Source organism: Strigops habroptila, chromosome 9, assembly GCF_004027225.2.
Source record: "Strigops habroptila isolate Jane chromosome 9, bStrHab1.2.pri, whole genome shotgun sequence".
NCBI classification, from domain to species: Eukaryota; Metazoa; Chordata; class Aves; order Psittaciformes; family Psittacidae; genus Strigops; species Strigops habroptila.
The window spans coordinates 2,818,152-2,835,697 of NC_044285.2; the positions used below are offsets into that span (position 1 = coordinate 2,818,152).

At 48.0% G+C, this 17,546-nt stretch overlaps 1 protein-coding gene across 3 annotated transcripts in view; it reads left to right on the forward strand.

Moving 5' to 3' along the window:
• IGDCC4 (immunoglobulin superfamily DCC subclass member 4) overlaps positions 1 to 17,546 on the forward strand; it is a 93,100-nt gene that overhangs the window by 41,560 nt on the left and 33,994 nt on the right. For all 3 annotated transcript variants that reach the window (XM_030497995.1, XM_030497993.1, XM_030497994.1), the window contains exons 3-4: positions 765 to 906; positions 6,077 to 6,210. In XM_030497995.1, coding sequence (XP_030353855.1) covers positions 765 to 906; positions 6,077 to 6,210 — 276 coding nt within the window. The remainder of the gene's footprint in view (positions 1 to 764; positions 907 to 6,076; positions 6,211 to 17,546) is intronic.

Genomic DNA, 17,546 nt, shown 5'->3' on the forward strand with positions numbered 1-17,546 from the left:
GGAAGGGTGCGGTCCAAGAGCAATCACAAACCTTAGTGCTTTGTCTCTGAACGAAATTCAGCCTCTAGCATAGAAAGAAGCATATAGGCAGGGGGGAGCCTTGGAGAGCCGTGCACTGGCGTGTATGAAATCCATCCTCCTCCTAGCAAGGTGGCTGTGTCTGTATCCCCTTGGCTGCATCTCATCTGCTTGAGTAGGATGAAGTTGTTTTTTGCAGGCAAAGCTGTTCACTGTGGAGAAGGAGGATCATAACCCTTACGATCTCTTCCCCTAGACTCCAGCACTGCCAGCCTGTGGGCAGTTGTTCTGTGTAAGTAACTTGACATCTGGCTTTGTTCTTCCTTTTGCCTTGTTCCAATTTCCTGTGGTTGCAGGAATGCTACAAGGCAAGAGGAAACTCTCATCTCTCAGGGTTGTGGCATTTCCCCCCTTCTTTTTCTCATTCTACATGTCCTTTCCTAATGGAGCAAGTGAACAGAAGAGGAAGCAATTTAGGAAGGTAGCTGCTGAAACTGCCTGTATTTTCTCACACGCTCTTGCCTTAAAGGAGAAAATGAGGCAAGAAGCAAATTTGCACATTGAAACCTTTCAGTTACTGTTGTTAGGAGTGCTGAGGGTCTGCAGGGCATCGGAAGGTGAGGAATTACATTTCGAGCTGTCTTTAGGAGAGGGAAGCCTTCTCTTAACTCGCACATCATCACAGGCTTACATTTCTCAGCAGAAACACTGAGTTATTAACTTCTCTTCCCTTCTTCTTTCCCCAGCATTATCACGCTTTTTCCAACAGCCGGAGTCACAGACAGTGGAAGAAAATGGCATGGCCCGGTTTGAGTGTCGCATCGAAGGACTGCCCTCCCCTGTCATCACATGGGAGAAGGACCATGAAGCTGTTCCAGCAGAACCCAGGTGATTCCCTCATTGCTTGAAAAAACAGCAAAGCAAAACCTGACCATTTAGGATGTGGAATTCCTTCATAAAAAGGTGGAATGGAGAGATGATAAAACCAGGGTTTTGTCCTGATAATTAAGGGATGGAAGAGGAGGTGTTCGTGCAAACAAGTCCATAAAGCACCTTAATAAAATTAACTTTCCCCCAAACATCTAACCCACCCAAAAAAAGATAGAAAAAGAAAGGAAGGAGGAAAACAAGAAATAACCAAGCCCTTTTGTGTTACTGATCTCTTGTTCTGGAGCCTTTGCCATGATGAAACAAGTGCTGAATCTATAAAAGATAGTTTCAAGGAAATGAAACTGGCTAGAAATTGGCTGATAAACAAAGTCATAGAGACTGGAGCCTCAGTTCTGCAGTGGCCTGGAAGGTCTGTATGCAAAGATGCACAATTTCAGCTCACTTTACATCAGTCATTTACTTCCCATGCAGAGTGTTGGAGGGAAACCAAGAGGAGTCTGCAGAAGGGCAGACAGCAGCATAAAAGTGAATAGAGAAACTTGAAATGGTGCCAGTTCTTACAGCACAGAACCTACACTCTGCAAAAGCCTCTGTGTGTGTGGAACAGGGCACAGCAGACCATGGCATGGGGTGCCTTTGGCTCGTCCCTTTGTGTGAAGTGAGGTAGAAGTTTTTGGGGGATCGGGGCCTGGTTTGAGGAATATTTCTCGAGCTGGCTGGGGGTACAGCCCTGGGGGTACTGGGCACACCCAACGGGACTCCATGATGTGGTTTTTCTGTCACTTTGGTTGTGGTATTAGAGATGGTCTTTTTCTTCACTGTTTTCCTGCACAGATTTATCTCAGGGTTAATGATTCTTTCAGAGCACTGTGTGTGCTCAGGAACCTGGAAGGTCTTTCCATTTGTTTTATTCCCATGTTTACAGGTCATCAAGTGAAAGACCCTGAATTTTCTTTTTTGGGGAGAAAAAGAGACCTGCAGCATGATACGTTTTCCTTAATAAAAGTCAGTTACAAGCATGAGAAGATGATAAACCATTAGTGGGCTGTTTGCTGGTTTGTAGACATCACTCCTGCAGGGGATCAGTGACTGCATTGTCATTTAGTTCTTAAAAACTCATTTTCTCATCTGCAGAGGAGCTGATTCCCTCCCAGAGACATTAAGCCAAGAGGAAGGAAAGAGGGGTGGGGTAAAGTTTAGGAATAATTCTGCAGCAATGGCTGTTTCTATAAGCTTATATCCTGGAATTTGAAGTGGAGCATCTAAAGGTTAATAGGAGGCTGTTGCTTTGTAATGAGAAGAAAATTAATTAATAAAAAAAAGGAAAGGAAAAACAAAAAAGAAGGGGTTGCAGAGGGAAGTGTGCCTTAAATAGGGCAATGGCTTTTTAATGAGACAGCTCGATGGATGTTGTGAAATTACTTGGTCGGAGATTGCCTTCAACACGGGCAGCCTGGAAATTGTTTTCCTTGTAAAAGTCAGAGCATAATCTCTGGCTGCAGATCTTGCTTTTTAAATCATGTTTTAGCTAATATGCTTTTTCAGAAGGATTTGCTTTTTTTGTTGTTGTCTAGTTGTTGTTGTTGGATTTAATATAACCGGCTTTCGAAGGAATTAAGTGAATTCCAGGAAACGTTGGCTGCCAACCAGAGCTCTGTGTTATCCTCACTGCATCACGCCTGAGGACCAGATCTCAGGCCAGCCTGATTACTGTGGGCTCCCTCCTGTGCACACTTCTGATGAGCCTGTGAAAATGCAATCATTTGGCTAGGTAGGCGTCGGGATGATGATTTCATATTCCAGAATAGCATGGTTAGGTGTATGTACAAAATCAGGCTCTGAGGCTGTAGATAAAACCCTTGAGATAATGCTACTACATCAATGTTTATGATTTCTTTTAAGAGGGATAGAATAATCATGGGAGTAATACATTGCTTTTCCTTCGTTCTTTTTCTTATTCCTCTTCGTGTTGATCTTAGCTTTGGGCACTCTCTTCAGCCTTTACCCTTGGGTGCAGGTTCTAGCATGGTGCCACCTCAAAGATGCTGAATGCTGAGCTTAAAAAACGCTTAGACAACCCAAAGGGTAGGGAAGTGCTTACTGATGTTTTCAAAACACCCTTCCTGCCCTGCTGAGATTCAAGACAAAATCTAACTTCCATATGGGAGTAAGGCACAGGAGTATTTTGCAATTCTGGCTCTGAAATACCTCTAAAAACATGGTCTTAAATCTGCAGCAGCTGCTGAGAGGTGGCTTGCAGGATTTCTCCAGATTGCAGTTGCTTTGGGGTGTGTGCTACATCTCTTGGCATAATCTCTTCTCTGTTGTAGGTGCTGGCTGGGTTTCACACCAGGCTCCAAGTTGCTGTTTGTTTTCTCTAGAGCCAAGTACTTGCTAGGAACTGGAGGTCTTTGGAGGTCTGCACATAAACACATACCCTACAGATCACATGGTCTTCAATCACAGTATCTTCTCCACATTTTGGCTAAGTGAGGGGCTTATCTGTGTGGAGAGCTTACTTCTGTCATGTGTCAGGAGTGCCTTAGCGTGGCTCATGTTCGCATACAGGCTCTTGAGCTGTGAGCAAAAGGCCTTGCAAACGTTGAGTCTGCAGCAAAGCTGCTGGTTCCTCATGTGTCCTAATGTGCTTTAGTTTATTTTGTGTGCCTTCACAAGGCTTTGAGGAAGGAAGACTGTGCCAGCAGTTCATTGGGGAGAAAGTAAGAGAGGGAATTGGACTGTTAACGCTGGAATATTCTCTGCTATGCACCCAGCCGAGCACACTGAGCTGTAGGGTTGCAGGGTTTGGGTACAAAGCAGCAATGCTTGATTGCAGTTCTTCAGTACTGCCCTGATAATCATAGAATCCTAGAATCCCAGAATGGTTTGGGTTGGGAGGGACCTTAAAGCTCATCCCGTTCTAACCCCCTGCCTCTGAGTCATCAGGCAAACTTAGCTTCCCTGCAGAGAGCCTGGGGATGAAGCAAAATGCCCTTGCAGGCTGCCTGGAGGTTTCTAGTTCAGAGCTGCTGGGAGCCTGAAGAGCTGGAGGCTTTGTAAGCAGCTGGAAGAAATTGTGGATAGAGAAATCCTGCCTTTCTTCCCTCCTTACTTCCCTGGGAGAGCAATTCTCACCTCTCTGATGCTTTCCCAGCAGGACATACTGCACTAAGTGGGTCTCTCTACTGCCGGCCTCGCCAAACAGACCATCTTGAGCTTATGTGTTGATCCAGTCTCCCCACTCACTCCCCCTTGCCTCCAGCTCCTGCTCTCTTTAGGAACACGGTGGCTTGTTTTCTGCTCTCAAGACAAACAGGGTGTGTTGGCTGAGCCTGTCCGTGGACATGGTCCTGAGTAACCTGGTCTAACCAACCCTGCTCAGACAGGGGGAAGACCACAGCTATTTCTCGGAGGTCCTTCCCAGCCTCAGTGAATCTGTGATCCATAATTGGAATGTCTTTTTGTGGCTGGGAGAAGCCTTGCCTAGTGTTTGAAATATGTTGATATTAATTACAGCCTCAAATAGCAGATGCACGACAAAAATAAATATTATCGCAGTGGGAGGCTTTGCCTCCGCAGAGCTGAGAGGATGCAAATATTTGTTGTCTTTCTCCGGAGTCCTGATGAGGCATCCTGATGAGGGCTTTCTGTGTGCCACCTCCTCTGAGGCCTCTCGAGCTTGAGCCTGAGGAAAGCCTTTGCAAGTAGCAGGAGCACGGCTTTAGGGATGTGGGGCAGTTGCCCCTGTGTATGCGGGAAGCTTCAGCAAGTCTGTGTCCGTGAGTCAGACTGATTGTGCCAGTGTGGTGACTGGAGGAGCTCTGTCAGCTCTTCTGTTTCTTCACCAAGAGGTGATGAGCTCAGATTGCGGCAAGTGAGGCTCAGGATAGATGCCAGACTTGCAGCGGGGATGTTTGTCTCTGGACCGGACTGCTTAGGGCAGGGGAGAGTTTTCCACTATCGTGAGATTGAGGCTAAATGTTTGCAGGAGCAGAAGTGCTGTTGGTGACCATGGCTTGAACACAGGGTGAGTGATCTCTTAAGGTCCTCCTGGTTGCTTGACCCTTGCTCATGGCACTCTAGCTGTAGCGAACCACAGTTTTACTTACCAGGTTTACTTCCTGATGGAAGGACTAGTGCTGGTGGTTACAACTTGTCTTTGTGCTTATTTCCTTGGAATAGCTGCTATCCTTCCCCTTAACAATTGCCTTTGAATATGTCCTCTTCATAATGAAGACTGATAACCCAGAGCTGCCTGTCAAAGCTCGGCAGCTCTGTTTATAGAGGCATGCAATTAAAAATGGATCTCATATATAATTAAATAGGATCACGTAGGCTTTGCGCCTTGCATTCAAGAATAAAGAGGCTGCCATCTAGGAATCCAGGCAGAAAATGGAGATGCTGACAGCCAGCTCCTACTTTTATGCTAATTGCTAATCATCTGCTTTGTTCAGTATAATGCAGCAAGGAATTGTGTTCATGTGGAGTGCCATGTAGCCATTTCACTCCGTGGAGGTGTTGCCCAATAGCACCCCATGGGCAAATGGGGGGGATGCTGAATGCTCAGCTCTAAGTTTGTCAGCTTGTGAAAGCCAGAAACTTGTGGAAGAGCAGAAGGAATCAACACAACCCAGGAACAGTGTATAGCTTCAGGTGGCTGTGTCCTGGCTGCTTTGGGCCATGAAGGTGCAGCTGTGTATCAGCTGGTCCCTTCACGTACTTGAGGTGGAGCAGGAAAAAGATGATGTTCAGACTTCCTTGCAATGTGTTTTTTCTCTGGCTACCAAACCTTTGTGAAAAGCAAGAGATGAAAGTGGCTGTAGTGTGTGTGAAGACACTTGACACTTGGAGACATCTACAAATCTGTATGTAGAAATGTGCATGTGTGTATGTAGCTGTTTGTATCAGCAAAGCCAAGTTGGTCTGGTCTCCCAAAAGCAGATCCAATGTTGTGAAGACTCCAGGGTGACAGGTAGGTCTGCGCCTTCTGCTTTTTAAGAACCACCAGTTGGGTTCCTCAAAGGTGTCTTGGTCCCATTCTCTGTGGGTACCAGGACCTGCACATGATGCATTTATGGGAGAAAAGGAAGGGATAAAGAGGCTTTGAGTTGATGAATAGCTCAGGTAAGGCGTAGCCTGTCTCACACTCTTTCTTTTGGTCACTCAGGTTTATAACTCTTCCAAATGGTGTCCTCCAAATTGTGGATGTGCAGGAGAGTGATGCTGGGACTTACCACTGCGTGGCAACCAACGCCGCCCGAAAACGCTACAGCAATGCTGCAGTCCTCAGTGTTCTCAAAGGTGAGTGCAGGCAGGAGCATGTTGGGCTGGGCACATCTGCCACATAACCATTGTGTGTGACAACAAGCTGAGCTGAAACACCAGTGACAATCCCTCCTGCTGGTGTGGCTCTGCACGTTTGGTTAAAACTTGCAGAGAGGGCATTTTAGTAAAGATTTCTCTTTACTCTGATGGGATGAGCAGGCTGGGGTGGGAGGTGCTGCCACTGGGAGTCACAGCTAGCTGCTCTGCCCAGCCACAGGACTCAGCAGTCAACAGTAGTCATGGGGTTGTTTCTCTCTGTGCCCAAGGATTCTCTTTTGCAGGTGGATTATAACAGTCGGTGCATTTTAACAGCCCTAAACTCCTTTATGCTCTGGGGCTGTTAGAACGGGTCAGGCACCCTGTTTGCACCTTGGGCAAGTGCGGCGGTGTTTTCATCTTATCTCCAGTGGCCTTGGATGGCAGGGCAAGCGAAGACTGGCACAGAAAGAGGAAGATGCTTGCCCAAGCTAGCAAGAGAAGTAGTTGGAGGCTGGAGTAGTTGGCAGGGCTGCATCTACCCTGGGTTGCCTAGCAGGCTCCAGAGGAGGTGAAGCACAGTGACATCCAGCTTGTATTCTGTGTCCATATTGTTGGCTCCTTGCTGAGATGTTGGGTAGGCTCCAGAGATCTTGTTGTGGTATTTGAGAACAGCCTCAGCTGGGGTTTCTTCTGCTGACACAGACCATTGGAGCAAGGCTTTGGATGTGGGCTGCCTTTTGCCTCCCGATCTGGGCCTCAGTCTCTGAGTGCATTTTTCTTTGTACACCAAGAGTGCAGTGGGCAAGTCTGGACATGAGAACGTAGCTGGGAGCCTAAGTGCAGTGGGGACTCCAGGCTCCAGCATCCTTCCCAGCACGCCCGCCTGCCTCCCAGGGCTGTATAATCCCAGTCCTGCGAGTGGACATACTCACCAGGGATGGGATGAGTTGGCTCTTCTCTCGGGACAGTGTTCCCCTGCCACGTGTGTCTCCTGTGCTGATCCCAGTGTATTCTGTAGGCAGCTTTAACCTTGAAAGCTCTGAAATCCTTCCCAGCCCCTTCTGTCTTTGTTTAGGATTGTGTTGCTTGGCATTCTGCTACCAATGTATTTTCACAGAGATGGCTTTGCTGTTCATCCATCAGCAGGGAGCGTAATTAAGTGTGGAGCCTGAGAACACACCTCTGATCAATGGATTGTGTCGTGGAGGTAATCTGTGTGGAATCTGCAGAGAATTTGTGAGCAGTTGAACACCCTGTATCTAATTGCCAGCCCCTGCCAGATCCTCTGTGTGCTTAATGAGGCACGAGGTGAGGGGAATGCTTGCTATGGGCAGTTCCACACTGCAGAGGCAGCTCCGTGGTTGGATCTGCTTTGCTATTGATAAGTGATATTGATCAAGCTACAAAGGTGAATGTGCTGTCCTTGGCATCATAACTCGTTCTGCATAATTGTATCTTGTAACTCTGCAATGTTTAATCTGCTTTGCAAATGGAGGCAATGGAAGAGGTTAAATGGGAAGCGTTCCTTCTGGAGCACCAGCCGGCCCGAGCAGATTTCTGCCTGGAGTTCTCACCCAAATCTCGCTTCTGCAGCACCACACCACCCGCTGGCTGCAAAAACAAATATGTGAGGTTGAGTTTTTCACCAGATTGAGCAGATAGTGATGAAAAACATGCCTGTTAAATCTCTGGGGTTTTTTATAATTGGGGAAAAGTATCTCTGAGACAGATGGGAAACTGCAGTGACCTGTGCAGGCTGCAAACTCCTCCAAGAGTGACTGGCATGGTATTGATCCTTTTCTGTTTCAGCACTTCACCATCAGAGGCACATTTTTGGATGGCTGGCCTGGCTTGAGGAGCCTTTTCCTCCGTGTTCAGAAGCAGCTGATAGCAGTGGACTGGAGTGAACTGGTCAGGCAGAAATCCTTTGCCAGTTGTAAAATATAAAACCAAACTAAACCAAATCAAAGAATTCCAGGAAAAAAAATCCAAACCAAAAGAGACAATAACCTGAAATACAGCTATTTAGTGTTGCTTACTTGGGAATATCAGGGACCAAACTCCCATGTGTCTGCAGACAGGAGCAACTAAACTACTTCTTTCTCCCTGCTGATGGCTAGTGAGTGATTTGTGCTGAGGTAAGATGGGAGTTCCAGTCCTTCAGTCCTGCTGCAGTGCTGAGGCCCTTGGAAAAGGTTTGTGCTGGGAATTGTTCCACCTCCCCTATTAAAGGCTTTTTCTCAGTAGAGGCAGCAATTAGCACGGCCCCCTTCTGGCATATTTGCATGGTCTAAAACCCCCAAAGTGTTTCCCTTGTTGGTGTGACTTCCCCATCACATGGGGGCTCGGTGTTGTGTGTCGGTGGCTGGACCCACACTGGCCTTACACAGGGCAGAGCACAGCGGTGCCTGGTCGGGCTGTAAGTGCTGCAGATGTTTCAGCTGTGCAGACTTCATGGTGCAAATTGCCAGACCTTCCCTTGGGAAGTGGTATTTTGAGCTGGAAGGGAAGAGAGCAGACAGGAGAGCGGGATGCAGTCATGCAGCCCTGAAACAGAGCCTGCTGTTGAAATAGGGATAACTTGGATTTTCCCCTTGGGTCTCCACTGCTCCCCGGCGGATGCAGCGCCCAAACGCATCTGGCAGCTCCATCCCTTCACCCCTCACCTGGACACATGATGAATGAACACTGCAGCCCTGCTGTGCTCTCTGCCAAAAAGGGCATTAGGAGCTGGCTGCAGGATGCTTTTCCCAGGCGCTCTGTCTGCATGTGCTGCCTTTCCTTGGGGTCAGCTCTTGGCAGGCCTGTGTCTTGTTTCTTGTAGCTTCTTTCTCTGGAAGCAGGCTCTGGAGCCCTACTCTGAATTCCCTTATAAAGAGTTAATTCCCTCTATGTCCTGGTCGTGTTCCCAGATCCTTGACTTACACAAGGAAGTGCCACCGTGCTTCATAAAGCAGCTCTCAAAGAAGAGTAGCAGAAAAGCTTGTGGAACATGACATTGTGTGGTCTCAGCAGGTCGCTGTGCCTATCGCTTTACTTCTCCCCTCTGTGTCATGCACACACTTGCTCTTTGTGTGTTTTCTTGGGGATAATGGCTACCTCTTGCTGTGGATTTGCTCCACAATTGGTACAGATGTGGCTTGCATCCCCAGTGCAGCACAAATAACCATCAGAGGCTGTGCTGCTGCTAGCACAGTGATTTTTTGCAAGGACTTCATCCATTCTGTGTTTATATGACACAGGGGGTATTGCTCTCCCTAACTCCCACAGCATCTTCCCCAGTGAATGGATATTGGGCTCTCTCTTCTCCGTAGCTAACCCAAATTTCACTTTCCTACAGTTCATCTATTATTCTTAGTTGCATGTTCCACATGCTGCAATAAATGCAAGAATGGGGCAACAGATGAGGATGATGGGCATAGATAGAGCAAGGCTGAGGTCTGGGCTGAGCATGCCACTGAAGAGCCTTCCAGCAGATGAGCACGTCCCCCGTGAGTTGGGATTTAGTAGTGTGTTATTAGAGATGACACTGCGAGATTGCCGTTGGCAGAACATCATTTACGTTGACAGTTGTAGCAGCTTGCTGCAGCAGTGTCCCAGGAAATGTATTTTTCAGCCAAATATTTGTATGAAATATGATAACAGGGACAGAGCTTGGAGGCAGCTGAAACACCTTCACGTTTTTTGTTCTTTTGGTGCTTGTATTGCAATGCTTGCAGGTACCAAGGGAGAGCCTGGCTCTGGGTGCTGGGTCCTGGGTGGTTCCTACTCTGGAGAGCTGTAGGAGAATACAGCTATTGAATGGGATGCGCTTTGGGGATGGAGGGGAAGGTGGTGATGAAGTGAGCAGCACTCGCAGTTGGCCACCACCTCATAGAAACAGACGTGCTGTTACCACAAGTGGATTTTCAGTCCCTGCATGTGCGAATGACGTGCTGGATGCTGGGCTGGCGCTCAGCCTGAGCCCTGATGACATGTGCTCTGCTCCCCTTGCAGCTTTGAACACGGTATGCCATGTCTCTTCTAGGGACAGAGAAGTTCAGATTCGGGTCAGTGCTGCCCTGGCCTGACCTCCCTGGCCTCAGCCGGGTGTTGGATCCCGTTGTGTGTGCTGCTATTGATGGAGAGGGGCAGTGTTAACCAGAGTGAGGTGATGGTCCCCATGGTCGAGGGTGGTCGTCCTCCAGCAAGAGCCCATAGGGAAGAGCTATCCACAGCTGTGTTTGTGGGCACAGAATACAGCTTAAGGCCATGCTTCTGGGTGGCAAGAGGGTCATGGAGATACATAGAGAGAGAAAACACAAGGTGGGATAAGACAGCTGTATTTTTGCTGTGAGTTGTTGGCTTAACCAGCAAGTGATGCTTCACCTCTGGAGAAGGAGGAATCCCAGTTCCAGCCTGCAATTCTTGTGTCCCTGTTCCTTCTGCCTCTTCTGCCGGGCACAGACTTATATCACTTTCCTCTCTCTTCTTTTAGCATCTGTTTTTCTTTGCCCTCTGGTCTCTTGCTTTAGTGGCTTAACTAGTTAAGCAGGGAACTGCTCTCCACTTGACATCCCAAAAGCTCAGCCGTGAGGACTCTGTTTATGTGTGTTTCTGAAGCTTGTTTTCTGAAGTTCCTGCTATGTGTAGCTGTTTTCATACTGTATCTGCTGGATTGCTGAAATGCTCCTGATCCTCCTCTGTGGCAGAGGGTGCAAAGCAGACCACTGAGAGTGACTTTAAATGATGGTAAGACCAAGGAAGAGAGACACAGCATTTTTAACTCAATAAATAGATCTTTAAAGCTACAAGTGTTCTGCCTAACACAAGCCGTAAAACTCCCTTTGCTGAGCCTAGCAACACTAGAGATTTCAAGCACGCATGGAACAAGATTGAGACCACAGATTTTGGGTGAAGCTTGTGAAGGGCTGGTGCAGACACGCGTCAGGCACCCACCCAAACACACAGCCCTGTGCTGGGCTGGAGTTCGCATGGGGCCAGCATCACAGCACTCACATCCCGAGGGAAAGCTGCTCGTAGCTCAAGTGTCACAGCCTGTTCCCGGGAGCCGGAGGGGGAGTTTGAGCTCAGCTGTCTGTGAAGTTTGGTGGGGCTATGATCTGCCACGCTCCTGACAGCTCAGCAGCCTGCGGTGACAGAGGGTTTGATACAGAATTCAGAGCCCTCACCTCCCATTAAGCAGAACAGCCAAGCCCGGGGTTGGCACTGAAGTGAGTGGCTACAGAGGTGTCAAGGATAATAGAGCAGAACAAGGGCTGGGAATAGGTGAGCTCTTTCTAGGTCATGAGGGGAAACTGGTCTCTCCCGTGGCTGTGCATGATGTTTGGAGCTGTCAGATATGGCCAGGCTCATGTGTTACAGGCAGCTCTTCCTCTGACTCCTGAAAGCTAGGGATGGCTGGATTCAGGGATGATTTGCAGTTCTCCACTGGTTCTCCACATGCATCTCTTAGTAATCCAGGTCTGCTGCACTTTTGAGGCTTCCTGAAGTAAGAGCTGGTGTTAGGTAAGGCTCGGACTGAAGCAGGTTTAAGCAATAGGCTCCATTCAGCTCTCCTCTGAGAGTCTTTTGGTGGTGGTGTAACCCAGAGGTGCATCCGCACATCTGCACTACAGGGATCACACCTCGCCTTCCTGGAGGGTATTGAACAGGCTGTGCTTGCATGGTGAGTCTGAAGGGAGCTAAGAATAGACATCAGAATGAGGTCAGCAGCTTGCAACGGGCTGCGGGACACAAGGTTGATGTGGTTGGGTTCCTGATGGCACTTGTTAATTATTAATCATCTGTGTTGCAGCAGCTCTTAGAGGTCGAGGGGTAGCAGTGCCCTGCAGCACTTCCAGCATCCTAACAGCTGGAGTGAAGATGTTGCAAGTGTCCAGAGGCATGGCAAACACGGTCCTATTGCTTCAGACATGGGACAGACATATGGAGGAGCCTTGCCCTTGAGTCACAGACCCACCAGTATCTATAAGTGGTGCTAACAGATAATCTTAGGTGGTGCTAAGGAGCAAAAATGGGGTGAGTTGGACCAGATCATGGGGGAGGTTGAATCAGCAGCTGGGCCGTGATGTTCTGAGCCCTTGCTTGGATATCTCGGGTGCCAGGGATCACTCAGGACACAGCTGGAAGTTTGCCTGAAGTAACTGAGAGATGCTCTTGCCCAACTGTTTCCAGTGCAGCCGAAGGGCCATGCCACATGGATTGTGGATGAGAGTGAGAAGCAAGAAAAGGGAAAGGTGGGATAAGGAGGGGCAGATGGTGTTACCAAACACTGTGTCTTCAGGCACAGCCTTAGATCGGGGCTCTCTGTGGCACTCAGCAAGAGTCCAGCCAGAGGGCATTGACAGAATCCGTGGCTATCACTAATGATCTTTCCCCACGGAAAGCCAGCTTTCCTTCCAGACTTTTCCTAGAAAAACAGATTTGCATTGTCCTGAGTTAATGCAGATGCATCCATCTGCTTTTAGTTCTTCCTTCCAAGTTGGCAGTCTTTGTTTGCTGCCAGACTGTGTTACTGTAGGCTCTGAGCATGTTGTGTATTTGAAGTGTAGCTTGTAGGAAGCATTCTGCATACCTGGCATCAGGGAGACCACACTAGGAGGTGGCTTCCCATAATGTTTCTCTTTTCAAAGCTGTTCATGACGGTAATGTGAAGGGCCACCTCTGGCAGGTGGCATGGGGCAGAGCACGAGCCCTGGGTGCAAAGAGGGCAGGTTGTGTCCTTCTGCACAGCCCAGGGCCTCCAGCCTGTTCCCTCTCTGCTGTCGCTGCTGTACGTGAATTGCAAATAGATCTGATGTGGCAAATAAATCTGAATTGCAAATAGAGCTGATGAAATAGGTGTCAGCCCCTGGGAAACATCAGCCTCTCAGCACAAGGAGGAAGTTACTGGAGCGAAATGGCTCCAGTCACAGAGACAAGGTGAAGTGACTGAGTAAGGAGGAGTTTCAGGGCTTGTGACCTGTGAGCCAGAAGGGTCTTGTGCTGACCATGTCTCTGTGTCATTTCTGTGCAAGAGGTAACAGCATTTTTACCTGCCTCACAGCTTTTTTTCCTCCTGCATCATCCTAGAAGGTGATGTGCTGGCCTGGGAAGATGACAGAGAGCACTGCTGTGATGATGCTTAAACAAGTTTGGGAATGTTCCCACTGAATCCCAAGGGCTGGCAAGCTTAGGTGCCCAGAGCCGTTTGGTGTTTACTGATTTGGGGGGGTGGGGGTGTCTCTTTTTAAATCTCTGATACTGTGACTTTTGTTAAGGGTTTTCTGATGCTTTCTGGCTATTACTTTACAGTAGCATCAGTGTTGTCAGCCGTGGGACATGCCTGGTGTAGTGTGGTGGTTCCTGTTGCAGTGATAACTGCAAAACATCCTCTTGCAGCCCTTGTCTTTCTTGTCTGTGTTTCTGGCAGCTGCTGGGGCTTGCAGTGCTTTAAGGGCTAAGCTTAGGTAACATAAGCTGTCTGGGTGTCAGGGTTAGGGCAGGGAGACTGCACTGCCATTCTCCAAACTGTTTCAGAGATACTGAGGTACCTCTGCTCCTATCTTCACTCTTTGTTGGCCTCTCATCCAGAGGCTTAGCTGTAGTCTGAGTGACTTTCTTTTAAGGAGCTTAAGATCTTTGAATATGTGCTAATGGTTAAAGGTTTATTAATTGATAGCTATTATCTAAAATGTTTTCATTATCAATACTGCTACAACACAGTCCTCAGTGTCCACTGTGCCCCGGGCTTGGGTTTCCTATTGCCTCTGCCACATTCCAACTTGTGCGCCGCTTCTTCTGCCTCCCAGAAACCCTCTGCAACCTATCTTCAGGCTTCTGAGGATCCAGATCCACGGCCTGAGGTCTCCCAACCCTTTGGCTAGCTTGGGGCTTGTGGCAGAAAACCAGAGGAGCCCCAGTTCTCATAAGCAGCAGCAGCAGCTCTTTGTGCAGGGGCGCTCTGGGGCTCTGTGACCGCGCTGCCGGTGCAGCTCCTCCTGTTTATTTTGCCTGGCTCCCACTTGGAGCAGCACAAACGCTTCCAAGCGCTCACTGGGGAAGCGAGCAGGAATTCCTCGTGCAGTCTGGCTGGCTCCCGGCCCTTTTGGCGTGATGAAGAGCAGTTGCAAATGCATGTACGCAAACAGAGAGCCAATGTTGACAGCTTTACAGGAGGTGGAGTGGTGGGCAAAGCAAGCTCCGACTGCTCCGCAGCAGAGCTGAACGTACCCTGGACATGTAAAACTCCCTATCCTGAAGGATCAATGGTTTAGGGGTGGGGGAAGAGCCCCCCCCCTAAAAATCCAAGGCAATTCCTGGAAACCTGCCACTGCTCTGCCTCTTTCAGGGCTTCTGGTTACAGATAGTTCAGGGTGTCAACTTGTGGCTGAGCGAGTACATTAAAGGATTTAATTTCTGAGTTGAAATCTGTCAGCTGTGTAAAGAAGTTGAGGCAAATGAAAGAGGAGTGCCTGATGGCCCCTCTGCCTGTCTGGACTGGGATCCATGTGCTCCCCAGGCTTCCAGACACAGGACCCAGAACTGGGGAAATACTTTAACAGGCTGTTTCTCAAGCCAAGTGAAAAGCAGTTCTAAGAGCAGCTCCTCCTCCTGCCACACTCAGTGTGTAACTGACCCCAGAAGCTGTGGTGGTGCTGGTGTAGGGAGTGTGTCCAGGTGGTAAATGAACACTCCTCTTCCAAAGTCATTAATTCCTCTCTTTCTCTTTTTTCCCCTTCTTTTTAAATCATAGAAGTGTATTTCATCTATTAAATTCTCCATTTTGCATGTACCTCTATGCAGACATTAAAGGAGCAGGTTTTGTACCTGCTATTAGAAGTGCAGGTTGCACCATGTATTTGGGGATCTGTTTACTGGCTTCTTTGTTGGGGATTTTGTGATAGTAATTTGAGTTACAAGTGGTATATGTGGAGGCCTCTTAATGGTGCTAAGAAAGTGATGGAACTTCAGTGTTTTAATCATTTATGCATGTTTCTTTGTATGCTGCTTTAAAGATGACAAATGATGTATAGCTGCTTTGCTGCAGTGCTAACTTAGTAAGTAGGAAGAGAGGCTCTGTTCCCGTTCCAAAACATGGAGATAAATCTTCCCCTGTTCAGCTTTTCAGTGAAATGTTTGCGTTGGCAAATGTGTAACTGCTTACAGAATGTTTTGACACATGAGGTAAAAAGACAATACAAAACAAAGACAATGCAAAACTGATTTACTGAGCTCATGTATACTGTTGGGCAGAAAAAACCCAACCCTGTTACCCCTATACAGTGTCACTTGTGCAATAGAAGCCGGGTTCCTTTTCAGCCTCCCTTCCAAGCTGGCTCCACTGCTGACCCAGACACACTGTAGCTGCCTGAAAAGTGAAAGAAAAGAGCATTTCTGCTGGCAGAAGCTGTGAAACAAAGGCTGATCCTCTGCAGAGGAGTTTACAAGGCTGCGAACCGTCAGAGCAGTACCACATGTTTAGTGAATTGAATCCATAATCTCGTAACTAAAAATCATCCCTCCGCAGCTTCAGTGATGGAGGAAACAGAACTTGGATCCAAACTGCTGCAGGGACCAGTTTAGCAAAGGTGGAAGAAAAACCCAGAAAAGCAACTGGTAAAAGGATGTGCAGTTGCCAGAGCTGCATTTGGGGAGAAGAGGAGGCAACGTTTAACTTTTGATATGTTGGGGGTGCCTGAATTGTTGGGTGTCAGAAGGGCAGCACTCAGCATCTCTAGCCACTTGTGAAAATCACTGGTGCTGGTCCTCTCTTGGCTGCTTTGCTTTCCTGTTTGCATTGCTGTGGTCAGATGAGCACAGTTCTAACAGAAGAAATGCTTGTTGCTAGGCAGGCTCAGGTTTGAGGTCTGACATTGTTTATATTGCCTCCGAAGCAGATATGCCATAGTGTTAGGATACAGCCAGGCAAGTGTCCTGCCTAGAGACTTTACATGCCAGTTATCTCCTGTCCTGCGTGTAGCCCAGAAGCAGAAATACGCTGTAGATAAATTGCCAGGAAAGCGTAAAGGAAGGAGGAAGGCAGGTGTGGAGGATGTTTTATCTTCTCTGTGGCTGCTGTCAGCTTTCTCCCTCCACAGTCCAGGAGGTCTGTGATTTGTCAGAGACAAGGGAGAGAGCTTGGGAGTGGGACTGGGAGCGGGACATGCTCTGCAAACACAGCGCCTGCATTTTTGAAGGTGTGTGCTCTGCAATGGGTAATTTGCTCCTTTATTGTCTGCAGAATAACAGCAGTGACAGCATTGACTTTCTCTAATGAACAGCTGCTCAGTGCTAGCATCTATTCCCGGAGGAGGCTCGCAGGGATGAATAAGGTTTCATGCTCCTCCTCCAGAGAGGGTGAGAAAGTTCACGGAACACAAGATTGTGGCTTGATTGTTGGATATCTCCGAATCTTGAAGTGCTGACAGCTGAGAGTTGAGTGTGTCACCATGCAAGTCATGTTTCACCTTCCAGCACTTTTGCTGAGGCAGGGTGTTTATGGAGTCAGCAGAGAGGTGTTAGTTCCCGTCCAAGAAGTCATCCTCTTGTCACTGCAAGCGACCATCACAAATTGGCTGAACAAAACCCACTTTCCTCCTGTTGCACTGCCTCAATTCTTTGCTGATGCTCTGCACTAACAAGAGCAGGGAGGCAGCAGAGGATGACTGATGAATTATGGATGCTGTAGAGGCAGAACCACATTGTAAACTCTTAGAGTTTGAAATCACTCGTGTATGTTATAGCTCAGGCTGTAACTTCAAATAAACATTTTGAGCTTTGTCCCAGGCCTCCTTCCAAATCCCTGCTTAAAGTTCCCCTGTCATCCCCGAGCTGTGTTTAGCACCCTACAGCTGGGGTTTTATTCAGTAAAAGAGGGTTAAATCAATCCATCTGATTCAGAAGGGCAAAAAGTCCACAAAGGTGACAGTGAGTTTTGATATGAATCCACGGGTTGTTCCTTGGGCTGTGCAAAGGTTTTCCCCAGAGCAGCTTTGCTACTTGGAGAGACAAAACAAAGCTGAGGGGGAAGAAATCTCAAAGCCCAAGTTTTAAATAGCAGCACTGTGACAGCTTTTAATGCCACAGAACGGGCAGCATGGCGCAGGTGCATTCAGTGACCTGTTTTGTTCAGGCACTCAAAGATGTTTTGGAAACTGCAGCTCTCTTTTCCTTTATGTTCTAACAATATTCCCTCTTGACCTGAACTTATTGTAATGGCAGTGGAGACAAAAAAAAATGATGATGGTTTTACTCTTTGATGTTTGTTGGAATCCCTGTGTGGAGGTTTCCCTGGTTAGCTTAGTTCTTGGGAACTCTTCAAACCCAGTTCATAGCAGTTAACCTGTGAT